A 21,113-nucleotide genomic window follows, 5' to 3' on the forward strand; every position below is an offset into this window, starting at 1 on the left:
ATCTGATTACTGGTGCCTGAGGTATTGCATGTCATTAAGAGACCAACGATCAAACGGAAAAATAAGCAGACGCTGCTCCCTATGGAGGGATCGATACGACTTGGGATGAGGTAAATTTCAAAGCAATGCAAAACACATGAGATCTCGCACAGACATAATGAACTCAATAATGTAAAAGCACATACATGGAACAGATCAGTTCCATGTATGTGATCAGTGCCAGCTGTTTTGAGCATGCCTACCAAGCTCTCCAGCCGCCTTGATGTCGATGTTGTCGTAGCCGCTGCCGATGCGGATGATGATGCGTAGAGCTTTAAACTTTTCCAGGTCCTCTCTGGTCAGGGTGATGGTGTGGTACATCATGGCTCCCACTGCTTCATTAAGCACCTGCACACACACACACACACACATTCAGAAAATTCAGCTGAAAAAAAGGCATTCCCCAACCACTCATTAATCTTCCTTTTGTCCATTCATTCATTCATTCATTCATTAGAGGTCAACATATGGCCATCAGTCCATTTGAGCACATAAGAACTCATGACAATCACAAGATCGCATTCCTTTCAGAGGAGTCATGAAAATCACATGTCTGGCATGACTTTGGACACTTTAGAAAACATTTAAGTTTTCACGGCCAGGGGAACTACAGACATCACATGGTCACCAGCAGCATTGACACACTGTCCATTTAAAGACCTGCGCTGGATGAGGAAACAAGTCATTATATTGTCTTGCAGGGGCTGCAGTTCTGCACAGTCATCACACTTGCCCTAAGACCCTGGGGGTGTCTATGGATGTAGGCAATTGACTAGACAGAGAGGTCAAGGCATCCACTGATCACAGGACAAACCTTGAGGTATGATAGCATAGCGGGTCGAAGAAATATGAAGTCGTACTCTTTATACCTAAAATCAACCAACTGGCAGGTTTGAAAGGCATTTATTAGAGTCAGAAACTCTAAAAATATAAAGAATAGTTCTACATGTGTGACTTTTGGCTTCACCGACCAAATCACAACTTAAATTTGTGATATTTCTCCAAAATCACTTGATTTTAAATGTCGCAAATTTGCCAGAAATCATCTGTTCACGCTAACCAGATTCTCTAAAAAACACAAAAAATCCCAACTCTTTGACTCAACAGTGAAGCTACTATTAAGTCAGCTGTGACCCACCGTCACATGACAAAAATTCAAGGATTTTTTTGCTGAACTGGGCTGAACTGCAGGCAGTGTTGACAGAGCAGACAGAGGACAAGTATTGAAAGAAATTATAAATGTAAGTAGAAAAATATGGATAGTATGTAGAGTCATCTTTTTTCTCAGTATTGGTGACACCTGTGGGTATGTACATTTTGGCAATGTTTGTGCTGTTTGCATAGAGGTGCTGGACTTCATTCTGCAGAGAAAAAATAGCCCACAGTGAGCAAAAACTGCATGGATTTCAGAGGGTTAAACACAACAATAAAGACAAGTGAGACAAAAAGGCAGATCAAAACTGAAACTATAAAGTACCCTTCACTGCTACTATGTATTTCCTGATTATGAACTGTATTTCTGTGTACTTGGTCCTGTTTGTTGCACAATTTCTAACAAGGTGTACAGATTTAGAAGCCCTTTGAAAGAAACCTGATTTTAAGCAGCGTGAATAAATGTATGTTGTACATGTATGTGGGCTGCAAGGTGAAAAAGCAAAAACGCAAGTTACCTCTCTGAACTGAATGTGTAATCGCTGAACTCAAACAGCACAGAAATTGATTTTAAGTTGAACTCCTGTGCAAATGAGGAACTCTGATTTGGAAAAAAATCTACATGGGATACGCAAAATTTATTCATTTTAAAGCAGGTAATCTGAATTTTTCATGGAAACTAACACGCCACAGATCAGAAATTATGAGCCAAAACATACAGCGCTTTTTAAACAACCACATGGTGGCACTGTTGAATGTGACTCAAATGACCTAACCTTCCTTCTAGTGCTACTGAAATCGTTTTTTTTTTTTTTTGCTTTTCTTAAAAAAAAAAAATCTCTTTTAACGATCAACCAAAGACAATCCCTTTTTGTCAGAGAATGTACTCAAGTGGAACATTTGCCAAAAAAGTTGTAGTTCTGTCACCCGAGGGTGGCCGTCACTGTGGCACACTGCTGCTCTGCCACTTAACATGGACAAGGTGACCCGGCCTGTGATTCAGTCTGATGCGGATCTAAACTATTCCCCCTCAGTATCAGCAGAGGCCCCTGTCAGCGCCTAAATAACAGCTCCACATTCACCTCCAGCCAAACTGCATTAGCTTTCCTGTGATTAGTAGATTAGCCCTGAATTTCCATACTGCTTTTATTAGAGTCGTGTCCTGGACAAGCCTTGCAGATACTAGTTCAAGGTTAAAACGCTCCTTGCACACATGCATACCTGCAAAAGTGCGCACATACAGTTTTTATCCCTTCTGCACTGGGGCCTGAGGGTCTTGTGTGTTGTTTTTGAGAAGGAGTCTTCTAGTATGACGGGAAATTCACCCTGAATGTAGTTTATTATAATGGAAACTCTGACCTAAACTATATCCCCCCTCTTCAGTGTAACCAAAGCTTTATTGCTTTTAGCATCTATCATTTCTTATGATGCCTGGACTCTCCTGACAAGGCAGCGAGGCCTCCCTGCTTGGCCCGGCTGAGCGTGAGAGAGAGTATACTGTTGCAAAGTTTTGATTTGCTGATGGATGCACATACTGTACCACATGCATGTGTGTGTGTTTGACTCTGTGGCTTCCCTGGAAGGGATTTTATGGCTATGAAATCATCCCACCAGTGATCAGGGTGGATGTAGTGGGGATGAGAGCTGGCTGTAATGATGAGAACAGACTTTTTTTTCCCACCTTGCACGAAGGTTGTGCTGCTCAAACTGTTGCTTAAAGGGCGACATAATAATAGCTTTAAATAACACTAAAAAAGCATCACACAATAATGTGGAATGAGTTATAAAGAGGAAGCTATGACCCCTTTTTTGACTGCATCTCAAAATCCATTCCAGCAGATGTGAGTAAAAAAGCAGAAGACAGTACAAGGGAAAAATATTGTTTGTTTTAATGAGGCTAACATGACAAAGTGAAGCTTAAAAACAAAAACAACTTACACTTCAGTGAATATGGACTTAAAAGAATATTTTGACATTTTAGAAAGCATGTTTCTAAGGACCATTTGAAAGCTGAAAATCCACAGATTATTTCTTTCTTTCTTTCTTTTTTTTTTTTTTACAGTTTTGGCTCTGATAAATATCAAAAATTTGGCATATTTTTAAAGACACCACGTGTTCTAAACCCTCTCGGTGAGTTTTGGGGCCCAGGCAATTAATCAATAGAAATTTAATTGACAATTTCTATAATCGCACAGTTAATTATTATTATCATCATTTACTTTTCCCTGCTATATATGATTACACAGGTTTGGATTATTGATTAGACAAAACAAGCTATTTAAGGATCTCACCACACTTTAAAGATTAAACAACAAATTAAACATATTACCACTACATCATGTGCTTACATTAGCAGTTATTACTTGCAGCACCGAGCTTAACACCACTATTGGATGAGCAGAGTCAGGCCGTGTAATAGGCCAATATTGACTCTATGCCATATGGGCTATCATCCAACTTTTACAAGCCACATGCGACTATGAGGTGCGACGGCTGTGACAAAGACCTTGGATGATAATGTTGGAGCGCAGGTGCTGCATGCAGGATTTCACTGAAGTGGTTTTGTAACTCCATCCTGATGAGCATTTGCCTGTGTATTTTATCCTGTCTCTATCACCTGAGAAATAAGGAACTGATGCAACCTCAGGCCTATTTCATATTTGACCCTTGGCCAGTCTTTCCCATAAGTTTCTCCACTGTGTGCATGTAGGGGGGAGGTGTGGCAGCTGGCGTCTGCCCTGACAACATCATGCTGAAACTCCCAGAGTTATCAACACTGCATCTCCGCATCCATGCCGCAGAAAGAAGAGATTGGACATTTTCAATCTATACCGCCCCTCTGGGTATCTAGACTGCAAGTTATTACTGTGAACTGCTGAATATGCTGGCGAGGTGCACATTACAATCATGTTTTTCCTGATAAGGCAGTGTTAAAACAAACAAAAAGCTACCCACTCCCCCCTTCTCCTCACCGCCCAAGGTCTTGATTGAATTGATCTCTATGCAAATGCTTCTTTTTTTAATATGTCCCATTTTCATAAAAACAGCGAGAGGAAAGATGTAGCGGCTCTCACTCTGTCTGCAGATGGAGAGATAGCACTCGGGTGATACCCATCTCCGCGGCCATATATTGTTTTGCAGCCACAGCGCTGCATAAAAAGCAATAAAGAGCGTCTACAAGCCAATGTAATTACACTGCATCCCCGCCATACAAGACTCTCTATTAGAACAATGGCATTGATATAGGCATCGCGCTCTGGGCCACAAAGTGACATTAAATCATAATGAAGCCACTATATTTTAACTGGCAAGTGTGCATGGGGCCAATATAATGCGCGTCACATATCAGCGCTGTGATGGAAAAAGAAGGAGGTAGATGGGAGTGAGTGGCAGCTTTCATTTCTTTATCAACTTTCAGCTGCTCAATTACAAGCGAAGCGGTGTGTGTGTGTGTGTGTGTGTGTGTGTGTGTGTTTTCTACCTTCTCATGGATCTCCTGTGTGGACTGGGCATCGCAGAAGGCGACAGTTGCTAAGTCTTTCAGGATGGGCATCTCCACGGTGCAGTCACGCCCATCCAGCAGGGCCACCAAGGGGCGCGGGTGCATTGGCCCGTTCATTATTTGGGGCCGAATACCTGAAGCAAGAAAAAAAAAAAGAGGGAGGATTATTTTAGGGACAAGAGATTATTTGTTTCACTGACTGTCTAGACACATAAGCCTACCAACCGTCATGCTCAGAGACATAGTTTTACAGCTTAAACCAAGTCATCCTTTACTGTTCTTGTTGCATTCACATGGTTAAGATGTGAGAGATGATCACACATACAGAAAAAAACAAAGCTAATATTAAACAAATGCACAATGTGAGTGCAAATAGACAAGTACACATAGTTACTGCAAAACCACCCACTTTGTGCGGCACAAAATTTCAAAAGTTCAAACATTTAGTGTAACAACTAGTTATACTCTCCTGCCAGCTGGATTCAATTCATTCCTCTTTTCGTGAAGAATAAAAGACTCGGCTAACAATTACCTGCCGTGTGTGTGTGTGTGTGTGTGTGTGTGTGTGTGTGTGTGTGTGTGTGTGCAGTTGTGTGTGTGCACATGAGCTGATCAGGATGTAGCGGGAAGTAGAGCTTCTCCGAACTAACAAGCGTTGCTCAATAAATCAATGCACCTACTCAAGACTGGATTAGACCACAGCCTCACTTACAGGAATCCTTTCAGTCGAACGGCTCCCAAACAGAGAAACTCTCATGTTCACTATATACTATATGCAAGAGCGCTATATGCACATGTGCACTTGTTCATATGAAGATTAACATATTCTCTTGTGCATTGGTATGAGAAGTGCACACTGCCATGCACGCTGTGGTTGTTCTCATTTCCCAGTTCAGAAGGGAGGATGCTACATTTGCCTCCCCATGAGTGAAAGCAGCAGCTGTGAACCTGAAAACTAAAAGAAAAAAAAAGAAGAGAAACACTGCAAGCTACACCTTTCAAAATGAGTTTCATTGCTGCCCTGCCTCAAAAGAGCAATCTATCATTGAAATGGAGAGCGTTCGAGAAAACGTTACGAGCCTGAAACAAACCCACGGCCAACTTGCATCTGCACTTGACAAAGTGTCTGTCGCAATTCTAGTTTCTGTCTCCGTTCGGCTCGTTCTCCCTCCTTCCTCCCTCGCCACTTTTCTCATTTAAAGCGAGGAGAGCCGAGTTCCCCCGTGGGTCGACCTTCTCACACATTTCCACTGAAGGAGACGTGTCGCACTGAGAAGACAGACAATTACCAGCTCTGCTTCATACAATGTTAACAAGTGAGGAGCATCAATATTCATGCTGCTTCTGAGCGCTGGCGTGTAGCTCAGGAGCCAGCCTGAGGATGGATGGACCTGAGAAGGTTCCCCGCCGAGTACCAGCAGCCCAACACTGTGTAGGGTCATGATCTTCACTCATAGTCAGCAGCTGTAGCTGTGTCTAAGCTGAGGCTAAGAAGTTGGTTCAGACATGATGTACAACAGCAAGATCCCCTGTGGATGCTGCCGTGTGATTTCATGACATCACCTTTCTTATCTAGTGTTTTTCTGCACTCCTTTGGTTTGGCTGCCGAGATCCGTATCTGGATGCTTACCTCACTCCGTTAAAGTTAGAAGAAGATTACAGTGACGTCACGGTCGTGATAAGGAGCAGGGTGGAGAAAAGGGAAAGGAGAGGAGAGGTGAGCCGGAGGAGGAGGGCTCATTAGGGACATGCTCTTCGGGATTACAGCAGCAGAGGAGGCCGATTAGGGCAGATAAAGGTGAGATTAGGAGATTTAAGGCTGGGATAGTTGTGTGTGTGTGTGGCCGTTGCACATACGTGATAAAAATAGCGGGAAAACAAACAGGTGGGAGGAGGAGGGAGAAAAAATTGAGAAGAATGGAATTAAAATGTAAAAACAGACTAAAACACAGTCTAAAGAGCTCCTGGGAGACACATCAGAGAAGAAGAAGAATAGGAGGATGAAAGACGAACACAGATGACAGGAGAGGAAGAGTGAAAGCCCAGCTGACAGAAAGCGAGCAGTCCAGCAGTGCAGCCTCTTAGGGCAGGGGGGAGGATAACAGCGGAGGTGTCGTCTCCCTGTGCCTTCCGCCTGTTGTCATGGTGATCGCTTAACAGGCTTTGACTGCCAGTTTTAATGCACTTTATTTCTGGCACCGCTGGCATCTGCGCCCGAGAGTTGGAGGTCGGAGGCGCAAAGCGTCCATATCCTCCTCGCACTTTGGCGGCGTGGAGGGGCGGAGGAGATGTTTGCTCTCTTGACGTGCAGACAGCCGCCTCACCCCTTTCCCTCCCTCGCCTCCCCCTCCTCACCCACCATCATCAACCGCCATTACGGCTTTCTACCTACTTATCACACTCTCCCCTGTTCGAGACAGGTGACATGACAGCGGGAAAAAGGTGAGGCGTGGCGACTCGGCTGCCTGTGGCACATCTGCGAGTGACAGCTCGTTGAATATTAATGGAGGCACCTGATAAAGACTGGACAGCAGTGGCCGAGACCAGTACGGCAAACTGGTGAGAGTGTGTTCGGCATCTGACTGCATCAGAAAAGCAGCACGGATGATCAGTTGGTCAACAGAACAATTCCTCAAACAAAAATGCAAAACATTCACTGGTTCCAGCTCCTCAAACTTAGGAATTAGCACTGTAATTATGAATTACTTAGTTGTCAACAATGAAATTAATAATTCTCTAAGATGTCATCTTGGGCTTTGGGAAACGCTGATGACTATTTTTCAACACCTTGTAGACCAAAAAATGAGTAGAGTAATTGAGAACATAATCAACACATCAATCTGCATTGAAAATCTCTGTTAACTGCAGTATTCCTTAAGTTTTGGGCTACAGAAAAGCATTTTAAAGCTGTGTGCTGGGGGCCTTTCCCCACTCCTTATGGCACATCACTGACTAAACAATTAACCCCTTAACTGTAGGAGTAATACACTGACTAATCAACTTTAGCCCCACAACGTATATCAACTTGACATGTGGATTTACATGAGGTGACACAACGCAGCACAAATTTTCTAAGTTTACAGTTGCATTTGTATAGTCCTGGCCACAGGGAAACAGACAAATATCTGAAGTAGCTGACAGATATGACAAGAATAAAAGTCGCAGAGTGCATGTGCAGAAAAATAAAAAGAAAGCAGGTCAAACAACCTCAAACAGTAGGCTTGCTGAGCTGATTGATTCCATCTCTACAACCTTTCACGCGACACACTGATTTGATTCAAAGGTAATATCAAAAATATTGATTAAAGGCTCACAGAAAACAGCCACAACACCAATAACCCTCTCCACGCCTCATCTAACCGTGGATACTAGTGTGTAACGAGCACAGACAGCGGTGGGTGTGCAGGTGAGAGAGGCTGTGGATGAAGCAGGAGGGGAGAAGAGTGGTTGGCAGGCTGCGTCAAACCCTCAGGCACAAGTTAGATAGGCTGAACTTCATGAATCATCTGCTGGGTTTCTCTGTCTCTCTCTGACCTTTCAGTCTCTTTAAATCTACCCCCTTTGCAGACTCCTTCCTGTTACATTTCATAGCGCCGTCTGCAGAGTTGTGCTTCCGCAGATCTCTCGCTGCACGATAGCATCTTCTGACAGCTCCCTCTTTTGCGCCGTTGTCTAAGCTCAGTGTGTCCGTTTGCTCCCTGCATATCTGATTCCATTTACCTCCCCTTTCACGTGCATCTCTTCCCGACCTCTGCTATCGTTCCTCAGCTGTCTTTTACAGATCACCCTCCCCTCCTTCCGCTGTCGTTCCTCCACCTCAGCCGTCACTCCTTCTCTTCCTTTTCTATCACTCCCTTCCCGTCGCTCTGTCTTGCTATAAGCCGAAGCGTGTATTTGTGCGTGTCCTCCTGTGTGACAGATTGATTTTCACTCCGCTGATTTTGATGGAGAGGAGATGATGTATTTGGGCAGAGGGGGAAGCAGGGAGGTGACAGGCAACACTCCCCTTGTGGTAAACTGACAGCATGTACATCAAACCAGTCTCAACCAGAACCACTGGGTCTGTCAGCTGCACAATACCACTGCCAATACCCGTTCCTGATATGTGATGCATTCATGGCACCCTTATCAGCACCTTTTCCTCTCTGCGCTGACAGCATGCCAGTGGTTTGTGCATCTAGAATAATGTGTTTAATTATGTAGAAAGGAAATTCATGTGTTTAGATGGACTACAGAGGGCAATTTACAACATTTCAAAGTTGGAAGTTTGATGGTTTGGAACCGACAATTTGCATCTAGGTCCAATTTGACCTAATAAAATTCAAAACAATAGTAAAAAAAAAAAATCTGACATGTTAGCAATTTTCCAACAGCATTGCAATTTAACCTCCTATATTCCATCGTAAACCAGGCCTAATGTGCTGAAATCTAATAAATGAAATGCTGTGAAACCTATTAAACAGCACTGTGCAGCCTTGTTTAAATTGGCTTGGAGTCAGCAGCTGTAGTCAACTGTAATCACTCAAAAGAAGTTAAGAGGCCATGCAACTATGACAACTTGATCTCTACAGCTGTAGGTTTCTACATAACCAAAACTGATATGTATATTTCTGACCCAGCATACTTTTTTATTTTTCCTAGAAAACCTACAATAATTCTATAAAAGAAACACATTGCGTTTCAATTTTTTTGTGACAAAGACGAATGCATCCATCATAGAAAATTAGGAGTCTTTGGAAACTCAAGGACTGCCATGTTATACATGGTTTCAAAAAAGTGTATGTAAATTTTTGTTCACAACTGTATGTAATCTATATACTCAAATGACTTTTTGATGTGCCTTAACTTGAATCAGAAGGATTTTTGTCCTGCAAATTGTGGGTAAAAAAAGCTTTACGAAAAGCTAAGTGGGATCCACTTTTGCACTAAACTGTTACAACAATAATTTTGTGCCGCAAAGCAGTCAGCAGATTTCTCTCCATTCACATGTCAGTCGGGATTTAACTCACTGGATGGTTACAATCTCACCGAGACACGCTGAGATCCATGGAAACAGACTTCAACCTCCACGCTGACAAGCCCTCTCTCTGTTCTCTTGTTTTAACAGTGCTGTAACACCTTGTCAGAGGCAACATGCGGGAATAAAACAGGGTTTTCAGCAGGTCTGCCAGTTTCTCCGCAGGCTCCCATTGCTGACCACCTTAATACACACAACTGGACATTCAAGTACAGGCGAGAGGTGGACACACACTTCAGCTGATTGCCACAAATCTGCCCACGGTGGGTGATGGGGAAGCTGGTTGTGGACTGTTAGGGGTCATGTCAGAACCGCAGGAGGGAGGGTGCTCTTAATTTCACTCCTCCATTAATTAATCCTCCACATTTCCTTGCCTCTGTGTTCTCACTTCCTCTGCTTGCTGCTAAACTGCTGCCAGACTGTGAATGTGTGTGTGTGTGTGTGTGTGTGTGCTGATTTGGGATGAGTTAATTTTCACTGAGGGAGGCAGCTGCTGTTGTGGGTTTACCTGCCAAAGGAATAAATGCATGGAACACACACACGACAGTCCCGATGGGTGTGTGTAATGATATACTCTGTCACATCTCGAGCTGCAACTAATGATTTGCTTCGCTGGTGATTAATCTTTTGAGTTATTTTTTTCCTCCTAATTAAGTAATTGCACAGTCTATAACGTATCAAAAACAGTGACAAATCAACCAGATGAAGTAACTGGAGCTTGAAGTGATGTTTGGTTGTTGAATGTCACCAGTAAGATCATTTTGAGATTTATTTTCCACTGACTAATTGATTCATTGAATAACTGTTCAGTATTTGTCAAGGCCAGCGACATCCTGCTGATCTTTCTGTACATGTCGCTCGTTAATTATCTCGTAATGATATGACAAACGTGTCATACAGATTTACACTAGAGCCATTTATTAAGTAAGACTTAAGCTCTAAAGGAATTTTCTTTACTTCCTAAAAGCCCAAAAAGATTCATCATGTGGGTTTTGAGATGATAAAAAAAAGGGGCCTTGAATTTATGTTCTTTTAAATTCTGCTAAATATAATGTTACTCGAATCTTTTCAAATCCCCGTACTAAAGCATAGTGGACTAAAAACAGAGCATTTTTCTCAATTAGAATTTGTCAAAAATGAGAACTGGGTCACAATTATTTTAGAAATTTAAGCCTCCAGCAGAAAAAGGCTTAAAAGCCTCTTGATGTAGATCAATAGAATTTATAACATCACTTTTTAAAATACATTTTTAGATCTCGATCACACTCAGTCATCAGTATTTTCACTCCAATCATTCCTGAATACTCGTGGAAGCCGAACTGGGCCTGCGCTGGAGGCTGCGGTTCCCGAGCCAGCAACACTTAGTCAGAGTCTGGCAGCGGTACGCAGCAGAGCAGCAGCACCGGGAGATGAGGCCAGAGTTTCCATTATGTGGTGAAGGGAGCTGGGAGTCTCTTCCTACCACTGGCCTCGGCTGCTGGTGTTATGTTGCCTCCAGTGAAGGGTGGTGGTGGGGGGATGAAGAAATGAAGTGCAGAAGAAGAAGAAAACAGACGAGGAAGAGAGAAGGCGATTCAGTGGTAACGGGAGACCAGACCAGCCCTCCACCATACTATCATCATCTGCTGCCACCGGTTACCTAGCAACCCCAAGCTGCTGTTTGCAGGTGGCTCCGTCTTGACAACAAGGTTGGGTGGGGGCTGCTGCTGACCGCCAACAGTTACAGCCATTTACTGTGGCACCCTGAGCTCCACTGTGCTGACACATGACCCACATCCACTTCCTGGTTAATACATGCAGCCGGTTTAACAAGAGGAGGCTGTGTGAGGGTGGTGGGACATGCCCATACAAAGACGAGTGGGTTTATAATACGGTTACGTCGCCTCAGCCTTACGATTTGTTTTGAACAGATGGCTCCATTTCCAGGTTGGCGAAACAGCCAAACCCCTCTTACATACCTTTATATGTAGGTGCTGCTTCAAGAAATTTAATAGAATCTATAAATTAATAAATCAAGCGTCATTTTTCATTCCATTTTCATTCAGCTGCAACACTCACATCAAATTGTTATCTGTTTTTCGACTACACAACATTCAGGTCACGGGCTCCTCATAATAAATCTTCACCGAATGGCGTTTTTTTTGGCCATTAAAAATGGAAAATGTCATTGGAAGTCAATTATATCAGCTGTTGTTAATTAAAGCAAATTCTCCAAGTAGCTCGCCCAAAGGCCAAACAAAAACTTGGCTGTTGTCTGGCTAATGTCCTCACTGCAATTTGGCATCTGTGCTCGATCCAAAGAGGGGGAAAAAAGGAAAGAAAAAGCCGATTGATATCAGCATACATTTACGGGTAAACAGTGATTTTGCACGTCAGCAGGACCAACAGGGAGGTGAGTCTTATTTATGGGCAGTTTTGAAAATCCTAGTAAAACTTTCAAAAATAATTTAAGCCACAAATTGGGACTTTCTTGGTTTTGGGATAAGCCGTGCAGATGTTAGCAAGCAGGGTCAACTTTAAATCGTTGCACATTTATTAAGAAGAAAACCTCAACCCTACTTGCGTGTAATAAATGTTCTTACGGAGGCGCAAGCGCGATCTGCAAGAAAACACGGACACAACAAGAATGCACTTGTATGGATGTAGCAGCTAATGAATAGGAACCGACACACAACCTTGGCGAGCCGCCAGCAGCTCGACTGAGGGGTAAAGGAGAAGCTTGGCATAATGCACAGATGTGCCGTTAGGGTCAAACAACACTTTGTTTTCCTCGCTGGAGTTTCCTTCCATTCCATATGGCACTCTGCCAGTCTGTACTTCTGCTTTGCTGGGGCTGAATTACTCATTTACTACTTTCCACACACACACACACACACACACACACACACACAACCTGCCATAAACACACACACACACACACACACAACTCTTCATCTGCCTGTGACAGCACGAGGTCACTGCATGAGTTGTAGTGGGGGTGAGGCGGGTGAGGGAGGGCGGGTATAAGCACCCTTTGTTGGCAGCCTCCTCCCTGCCCTTCCCTCCCGTCACTTCCCCAAAAGTAGCACACAAAGGCCACTTGTCCTGAGCTGCCAGTGCCCCACCCCTGTCACCACCCGGCTGCCCGCCACACCAATCCATCCCCTGCCAAGAAAATGAGCGCACGCCTGTTTTTAAATGGTACCCTCTGTGTGTGCCGGCAGGCCGGGGCCCACACTCCACCGCCGGACAAAAGCGGGTGTCAACAGCATCCATGGGCACAAATCAACGCCGGACCTCCCAATCTCCTCCCTGCCACTTTTTTTTCTTTCCCGCTCTTTTATTCTCCACCACGACCTGGAGCTACAGAAGCATCGAAACCAAGCAAAGCGCGGCGGCACAACACGGGGCTGGACCTCGAAAATGACAACACCGGACTTCACCGGCCACACAAACACACCCACAACCGCTACCCCCTTTCCCTTCTTATCCACCCACCTCCTCCCTCCCTCCCTCCTCACCCACCTACTTCCCTCCCCAAACTCCCACATGCCAGACTTTATTAGACATCCAGAAAAGAAAACAGGAAACATGCTGCTTGCCTGGAAAATGTTGCCTCCACATTCTTCGGGTTTAAAGCATCGCAGTAGATGATTGAGGTGAGGAGAGTGGTAAAAAAAAGACTCAAAAAAAAGAAAGTGGAAGACCCTCTGTAATAATCCAAGGAGGGTATCCCCCCCTCCTCCTCCTCTTCTTCTTCTTCTTCTCCTCCTCCTCCTCCTTTAACCCCCCCTCCCCCCTCCCCGGGAGTTGCTCCTCTCGGTCTGGCCCTCTTGGTGGTGAGGGGAAGGGGCTTTTTTTTTTTTCCGCGATGCGAGTTCTCACTAAGCTCCCGGCTGCATCATCTTTTAGTCCATGCCTTTGAGGGCTGGGAGAAAAGAAGCACCATACACCCTCGGCGGCGTCCTCATGCGCACACACACATGCGCGCACAAAACACACACTCCAGAGAGGTTGGTTGGAGGAGGAGGGAGTGTGGGGTGAGAAGAAGCTTTTGTCCTTTCTTTTTTTTTTTTTTTTAATCTCCCAGGAAGGAAAAAAAAAGAGGCTGCGGTCGGGGAACACGATGGCTGGAAAACTCTCTCTGCTGCTTCCTCTGCTGTCAGCTGCTGCGCAACATCTATTCACTGCGCGTCTCTCTCCTTTTTAGCTCTTTCCTCCTGCCTTTGTCTTAGCTGATAATAAACCACATGCGGCGGAGCAAAAAAAAGATCTTGCCGAAGAAAAAAAAATCTGTCTAAATTAAAAGTGCCAGCTTGAACATGCAGAGCTGAGGCTCTCTCATAGGATCTGCACACATAACACACTCAAGCACAATCCCTCCTCCCTTTTTTCCCTCCTCCTCCTGCTCCTTCTCCCCTTTTTTATGTTTTATTTCTGATCTGGACTCCACAGTGTTTTGAGAACGCCTGCCCCTTTTTTCTCCCCCTCTCTCACTCTTTCTCTCTCTCTCTCTCTCTCTCTGTCTCACACACACTCTTTCGCTTCACTCCCAGCCTCACCTCCTGATTATTTGGATTCCTCCTCCTGCTTTACCACTTTCATCTAGACCTCAACGTCCCCCACCACATGCAGAAAACACTCACGCAAACCACCACCCCACCCAGGCCATTTTTCGGGTTGCAATAGTGACACACACACACACACACACACACACACACACACACACACACACACACACACACACGCACGCACGCACACGCACACACACACACACACACACACTCCTCTCCCTCCCTCCTTACACTGAAACACACACACTGCAAAACCGCAAGAACAATGCAACATTCAGTCCACTCCAGCAATAACATTACAGCTGTAGAGTTGGCTGTTTTTTCGCACCATCAGGGAAGTCATCAGAGCCGAGTGTGTTAAGTTCACAGTTTGGTCCCTGGAGGGAAGGAGGAGGGAGGGGAAGCGGACTGACAGATCGCTCTGCTGAATGACTGCGAGGATGAGCGGCTGAAAGCACCCTGTTTAGAATAACAAAGCGAGCCGAGCCTCCCTGCAAACTCTGCAGCGAGGCCCGTGTGCACGCAAACGCACAAGGATGCATGACAAGCACGACCAATATACAAAAGAGTCCGGCACGGTCACACGCCAGAGCCGATTATCGCTGACAGTGGAGTGGAAAGGTGGAACAGCCAGAGCAGGGGTTTTTGTTTTGTTTTTTGTGCACACAGGGTGGGTGGATGTGTCCATCCTGGTGTGATGCCACTTCAATTTTTTTTTCTGTGCAGAATAATGATGCTTCATATGTGTGTGTTTAGGTGATTATCGGGGCTGTTGTTTCTCAGCGGCGAGAGCCCAACAAGCGGAGACATGGCATGTCATCCAAAGCCACCGTCTGAGCAATGACACATCTGAGGGAGTGTGGCCATCAAAGGCAGCGGCAACACACTTCCTGCCAGCCAGCCGGCCAGACACACACACACACACACACACACACACACACACACACGCTCTTGATGGAGTGTGGGGATACGGCTGCCCCTCTGATCTTTGTCTCTTCAATAACATTAGAGGATGTGCAGGAGAAGGGGGGGCGTCGACTGACAGCAATATGTGAATATAGAATCTGGTGGATCACAGTTTCCCCCAAAAGACACAGAGCAGTTCTTGTGACGTTAGAGATATTTTGAGAATAAGACGAGATGAGGTGCATATCAAAGAACAATGAAGATCTTTGTGAATAACCATAGATGAATGCCAGGTCAGTGGGTCAAAAGGTCAAATATTACTGAGCTTTAGAGTCAAAACTGACGAGTGCTGCTTGGTTCTCAAGTGCTGTTCTCAGGAGGGTTTTATTTTTGTTATCAGTTGGCCCAAAATTAATTTTCCAAACAACAAAAACTATTAAATCACAAGCAATTAACTGCAATTAGTCAAATAAAATGATTGAATTTAGGGTCCTAATTGCTTTTGGGCTGCACAGAGAGCAGGGCAGAAGTTGAATCCACTTCTGGAATAGGCCTGAGGAATAAAACGAAATCGGTACTTACGAAAAATAACACATTAGATGGAAACATAAAGTTCGGTTACCTGAACGGACCCTGGCTCATCAACAGCCTATTATATATTCCCTGAAACTGAAGTCCCTTCATCCTCTATTGCTCTCTGGAGTTGGTTGCTTCTGTGCAGGTCACCCGAGGCATACTAGTCTGCCATTGCCTAGGCCTCTTGTAGCACCCATCTACTCCAGGAGACCTCCCCTGGCAGAGGCTGACCTTGCAAGACAGGCTTTGCAATCTAACAACCCTCATGATCTTGCACAAGGTGCGTGCAGAAGTCCAGGCCAGTCATTTGGAACCTTAATCTCAGTGCAATACAAGAGATTCACCCGGGTTGCCCTCCACGTGCCACGGAGGTTTACTTGCAGTCTTAATTTAAAGATCCCATATTGTCCTCCCTCTCAGCAAGTTAATTTCACACATCTCCACAGTGTGTCTTTAAATTTTCAGCCCAAAATATTGCAAAGATGGCTCATTTCAGCATGACTGCATTTGTTCTAAGAAGGCTGTTATGCCCCGAATCAGTGAGCTCCTGCTGTTTCCGCCCCCCTTCAGGAAGAAAACTCTGTCTGTACATGTGATTGACAGTGCAGAGCTGCTTGAGCTGGACAGTCATTGGGTAGTTAGGTGTGAGGGAACACCTGAGTCGAATTCTTATTGGCTCGTAAAGTTGGAAGGCTACACACAATAACTAATTTCCCATATGGGAGCTTTACCATAGATCAAGGTGGGATCATTCCTTCATCCGTATTTGTATTTATGTATCTCAATGTATATATTTTCATTGGTGTTAGATTACAAATACAACCAGTGCAAGTTGATAAATTTGGCTAAAGTGGTGAATTTCAAAGTGAGTTGAGTAACTTTATAAAAATATAAATAATATATATAAAACACAGATAATTGTGGACATCAACTATCAACTGAAGTGAAACATTTTACTGGAATGAATTATTCTGCTTTTATTTTTCAGATAACCAGTAACTTTCATTTTCCTGAATGAGTCCATACACCAACTTCAGTACAACGCCATGCAAAGCTGGCAGCAGGTTCTGTAAACCAAATGGACAGCTGTGGGTATTACATAACTGATGATTTAGTGTTCTTAACTTTTGAGATAGCCTAAAGGTAAGTGCTGCCAAGAAAGAAACGGCCCTTCTTCAGGTAGGAAAGCTTATTTGTGGAGCCTGAAACTTGATATTTTTTTTCTTATAGAGAAGGTCCTGATTTTGGTCGTTAATGCATAAACCTGGCAAAGATGCGAGATAAAATAAGATATTAAATTATTTTAGGGATTGGTGAAATTTCTGTTCTTATGATCGTATTGTTGCAAATTCACAGAGGGACCATTTACTTCTTTCTTCCTTTCTACAGGTCTAGAAAAATGAGGGTACGTGCAGCCACAGGCCTGGTGCTAACAAACAGCTAGATGATCCTGAGTCCAGCCGCTGACGGTCATGTCGGTACACGTTCAGAGGGGGCGAGTAAACACTAATGGGAACACGTTGGCACAGCAGGCCCCCCCTACAAACACACATACTTCCTCTTTTAGATGAAGGGCAGCCAGATTTGGGTCTGAACCAGTACTGGCTCTACATCTGTGTGGTTCCTCGACCTCCACAATGCACGACTGCAACCACGCCTTTGAGCAAAAGCAATGATGCCGAGACGCTTATTACAGCAAAATGTCTCGTACAAACCTAGAGCAGAGTTTAGAAGAGCAGAGTTTATTTGTTTTTGTTCCCCAAAATCTGCAAATGTATCAGTGCTCATTTGGAAACTTGAGGAAAAATAAAACACTGAATTTGAAAATATTCAGTGCTATAAAAATCTGAAAGTCAGAATTTAAAAACTCAGTTGCTTGTGATTTTTTTGGTTGCTATATCCTATTCATTTTAATTCCTTCCCTCTTCTTTTCTTTCATTCTTCTGTTCACTTTCTATAACACACAGATATTCTCAGCACACAGTGTGTAAACGATATCAACCCTTCTTTGGGGAGGGTGCTTTGGCATGCACAATAATGTACATATCCTTGGGTAAAAATCCTTAAAAGCGAGGTTAAAAATCTGTTTTTAAGAAAAAATAAAAATCTGGAAAGACTAAAAATGACCATCTATAGATATAGCCAGAACTATTGTGCTGGTTTTCCTTAGATGCAGTTTCCTTTTCCAAACATAATAATACATTTCTCACTTCAAAGCCAGAGTTGAAGAATTCCGAGTTCAGAGCCCGCTCGCCCTTCTCCCTCCTGCTGCATGACTTCTTTAAGCCCTGACCTTTAGCATAGTGAGACATCAAGAGCAAGCGGTCACGCTCTGGAAGCCCCAACAAATGGCCCGAGCCTCCTTACAGTTTGTGTGGATTTACCATTGAGAAGGGAACCCTCTTCTTTAACCGGCCTAATTATACTGTATGCGCCCTTTTCCTGTAAGAGCTGCAACTTGGCTGCTGAGAGGACGTTGGATGTAGAGGCCTGTTAAATCCCCCTAAAGCACTTAAAGGGATTTTAAGAAAGCAAGTGGGAGAGCGAGCCAACCTGCTGCTTAGAGACGAGGCTTCAGCTGACCACATTATGACCAGAGGTTCAGGGGTTCGTTTCGGATGCTGGATGTGGGTCAGCAGGGGTTCAGCTCAGCAGCAGTTTTCCCTCTGGAGAATATCCCTGGCCGGCTTTTACAGTAGAGTTTCTCTGGCTTTCATTTTTTTTCCCCATCCTGAACCTTATATTGTGGTATATTACTGCCATTTTGACTTAGCTTTAGTGCTGTCAAGAGGATGTGTATTGTTTTATGCTAATGTTGTAGCACATTATAAGTGGAGACCAATATTTTCTCAATTACTTATATTGGCAACAAAATATGCATAGTTTTGATTTGATCCAAAGACCTCATGAAGAGCAGTTTTTACTCATTTTAACTGCAAAAACAGTCATCAGCAATACACATAAACCACAAGATGCAAGTAAGAAAACATGCATTTCTTGTAAAATATTATTTGGTATAAAAACTGACAGACACTCAGGGCATTTTTAAACTTGCTCTATTCTATTTTTCACGTTGGTACGATTCATTTGGGCCTCACAAAACCACACTAAGCCCCTTTGGAGGAAGTCGTCAAATGTGAATTCTGAAAAGGTTTGTTTGTGTCAGAACTGGGATCTGACCTCCGTTTGACCCAAATACAAGCCATGCTCTTCAAGTTTAAACTAAAAGCCTCCTGTAGCCAGGTACTCTTTTCATAATGGGTTATGGATGAACAGAAAATCAGAGACTGAATCAAGGTCTGACCCTGACTGGCAGTGAAGCACATAGCCTCCTTGATATTTGAGCAGATAGCTGCTTTCTCAGGACCTTCTTTTTGTGTTTATTTTCTTCCTTGTGCTTCCCAAACATATGTAACCAGTGAGAGAAGAAACTTAAAAAGTGACACATCATTTGCTTGAATTTACTGTTTGTGAAAAGAAACCAAAACAAGGTAGAGTCAACATTCTCGTACACTGATTTGAACCAGCTGTACGTTTGAAAATGTCGTTAAAGGGCCCTGATTGTGCACACCTCCAGGTTCATTATTCTATTTCATTTAATATGCTTAAAGGTTCAAAATACATGGTATTTGTGCAGGATGTCTTCTCACCATCAATCTGAAAAGCTTTGTTTTAGCTACTATCGCTTGAAGATCCAACTCCCAAAAAGTCCAGTCTCTTCTGATTGGTCATCTAGCCTGATGAAACTGAGTTAACATTGGTTAGGCACCGTACCCCCAGATCAGTCGAGGAAGCTGTTTATTCTTTAGTTTTTAAACAGGCATTATGCAAATGTGTTACATGATAATGAAAGTAAGTTAAGGAAGAAAAATCTGGAGTCCGAAAAAGGCATTTCAGGCAGGTAGGGAGCAGTTTTCTGTTGGAGAGAATAACTCCTCTTGGTGTTGACTTTTCGCTTTGTAACTTTGCAGACCTTTTATGTCCCCCAATAACTAAAAAATACTAAAGAATAGAGAACACTCCAAAAAGCATAATAAGGGCTCTTTAAATTCTAACTAGCGACAGACCTTTATAGCCATTTTACACCTCATGCACAGGGAATAAATAATGCAATACAGTCTCAGTAAAAGATTATGTTTGCTCACTCAACAACTTAAATTAAGAGTTGAGACCTTTGATCCAATCTGCCTGACATATCAAGACAGTTGCTCCTTCTAACAGCCAATGTGCAGCATCAATTTACTGGTAACACCGGTGATCCTCAGTGGACCAGTGGTGCAATTTCTGGTGATGCAAGTCTAATTTCCCCACGGTGAATATTTATTTAGGAGGCCCGGGTTTATCCACTGCAAGGCACCTGCCATGGCAGTAGTAGCCAGGGTAAATAACCCCCCTAGGCATGTATGTAGACACACAAGAGCCCCCCCAACCCCCTCAGTACCACCACCATCCCCTCAGCAGCGGTCCAGATAACAACCCTGAGTCAACACTGCCTCTCTGCTTTTGTTTTCTCTGCCTCCCCTCCTCTTTTTTTTCTCCCTCCCACGTTCAACTCCCTGTGGAACTGCAAGGACCGGGGCTGAAAAGATGCAGGGATGAGGGACAGAGATAGTGAAAGAGAAAGACAGAGAGAGAGAGAAAGAGGAGGGCTAAATTACAGCATGGGAATGCAAATGAGTGCATTTTATTTGGGGGGAGCCAAGGAGGGCAGGCAGGCTTTATTTTCCAGGCAAGAACAGCCCCCCTGTGGCCTCTGGATCAGTTGTAGCAACAGCGAAGGGAAGAAAAGCCAACACTGCCTTTTTTTTTTTTTTTTTACTTGGGGAGGAATAAAAAACGAAATGTAACAAATACAAAAAAACACAACTCTCGAAAGGCTGGCACAGTCATAAAATAAAATGATATTTTGCTATGCTTTCACACCACCACCTCCTCCTCCTCCTCCTCTTCTTCCCACCCCTCCTTCCTGCACCTCCTCCTCCTCCACCCATAGCAAAGACATACTAAAGTTGCTGAAATATGGGCACGCAGCCTGACCAAACACTGCCACCACGACCACCACCACCACCGTCAACGCCACCTCCCCCATCTGGAAAAACAGAAAGTGAACAAGAGGGGGAAAAGGGGGATGAGGATGGAGGAAGGAGGGCGAGCCAGCTGCAGGTGGTCTCCAGATGTGGTGGCTCTGGGGACAGGCCACTCCAGCGCTGTTAAGGGGCGACTCAGAGCTCCCCTCCTTTTTCCCTCCATCGCTCCTCCTCCTCTTTCAGTGACAGGAGCCATCTGGCTTGGCAGGGAGAGTCGAGCAGGAAAAAAAAAAAGTTCCACCCTCCCAAGTGTGGCCCCTACATGCCACTCAGCGGAGTGC

General features: G+C 44.2%; 1 protein-coding gene across 7 annotated transcripts in view; it reads right to left on the reverse strand.

The window, feature by feature from the left end:
* Positions 1-21,113, reverse strand: part of LOC111569350 (C-terminal-binding protein 2) — a 71,170-nt gene that overhangs the window by 29,308 nt on the left and 20,749 nt on the right. For 6 of the 7 annotated variants that reach the window (XM_055004546.1, XM_055004545.1, XM_055004543.1 and 3 more), the window contains exons 2-3: positions 4,673-4,827; positions 243-387 (exon numbers count right to left, since the gene is read on the reverse strand). In XM_055004546.1, the coding sequence (XP_054860521.1) occupies positions 243-387; positions 4,673-4,827 (300 nt within the window). Of the gene's footprint in view, positions 1-242; positions 388-4,672; positions 4,828-13,291; positions 13,448-21,113 lie in introns of those variants that run through there. The other variant, XM_055004548.1, reaches the window with a different exon arrangement.

The sequence above is a fragment of the Amphiprion ocellaris genome, chromosome 18 (genome assembly GCF_022539595.1).
Source record: "Amphiprion ocellaris isolate individual 3 ecotype Okinawa chromosome 18, ASM2253959v1, whole genome shotgun sequence".
Lineage (NCBI taxonomy): Eukaryota > Metazoa > Chordata > Actinopteri > Pomacentridae > Amphiprion > Amphiprion ocellaris.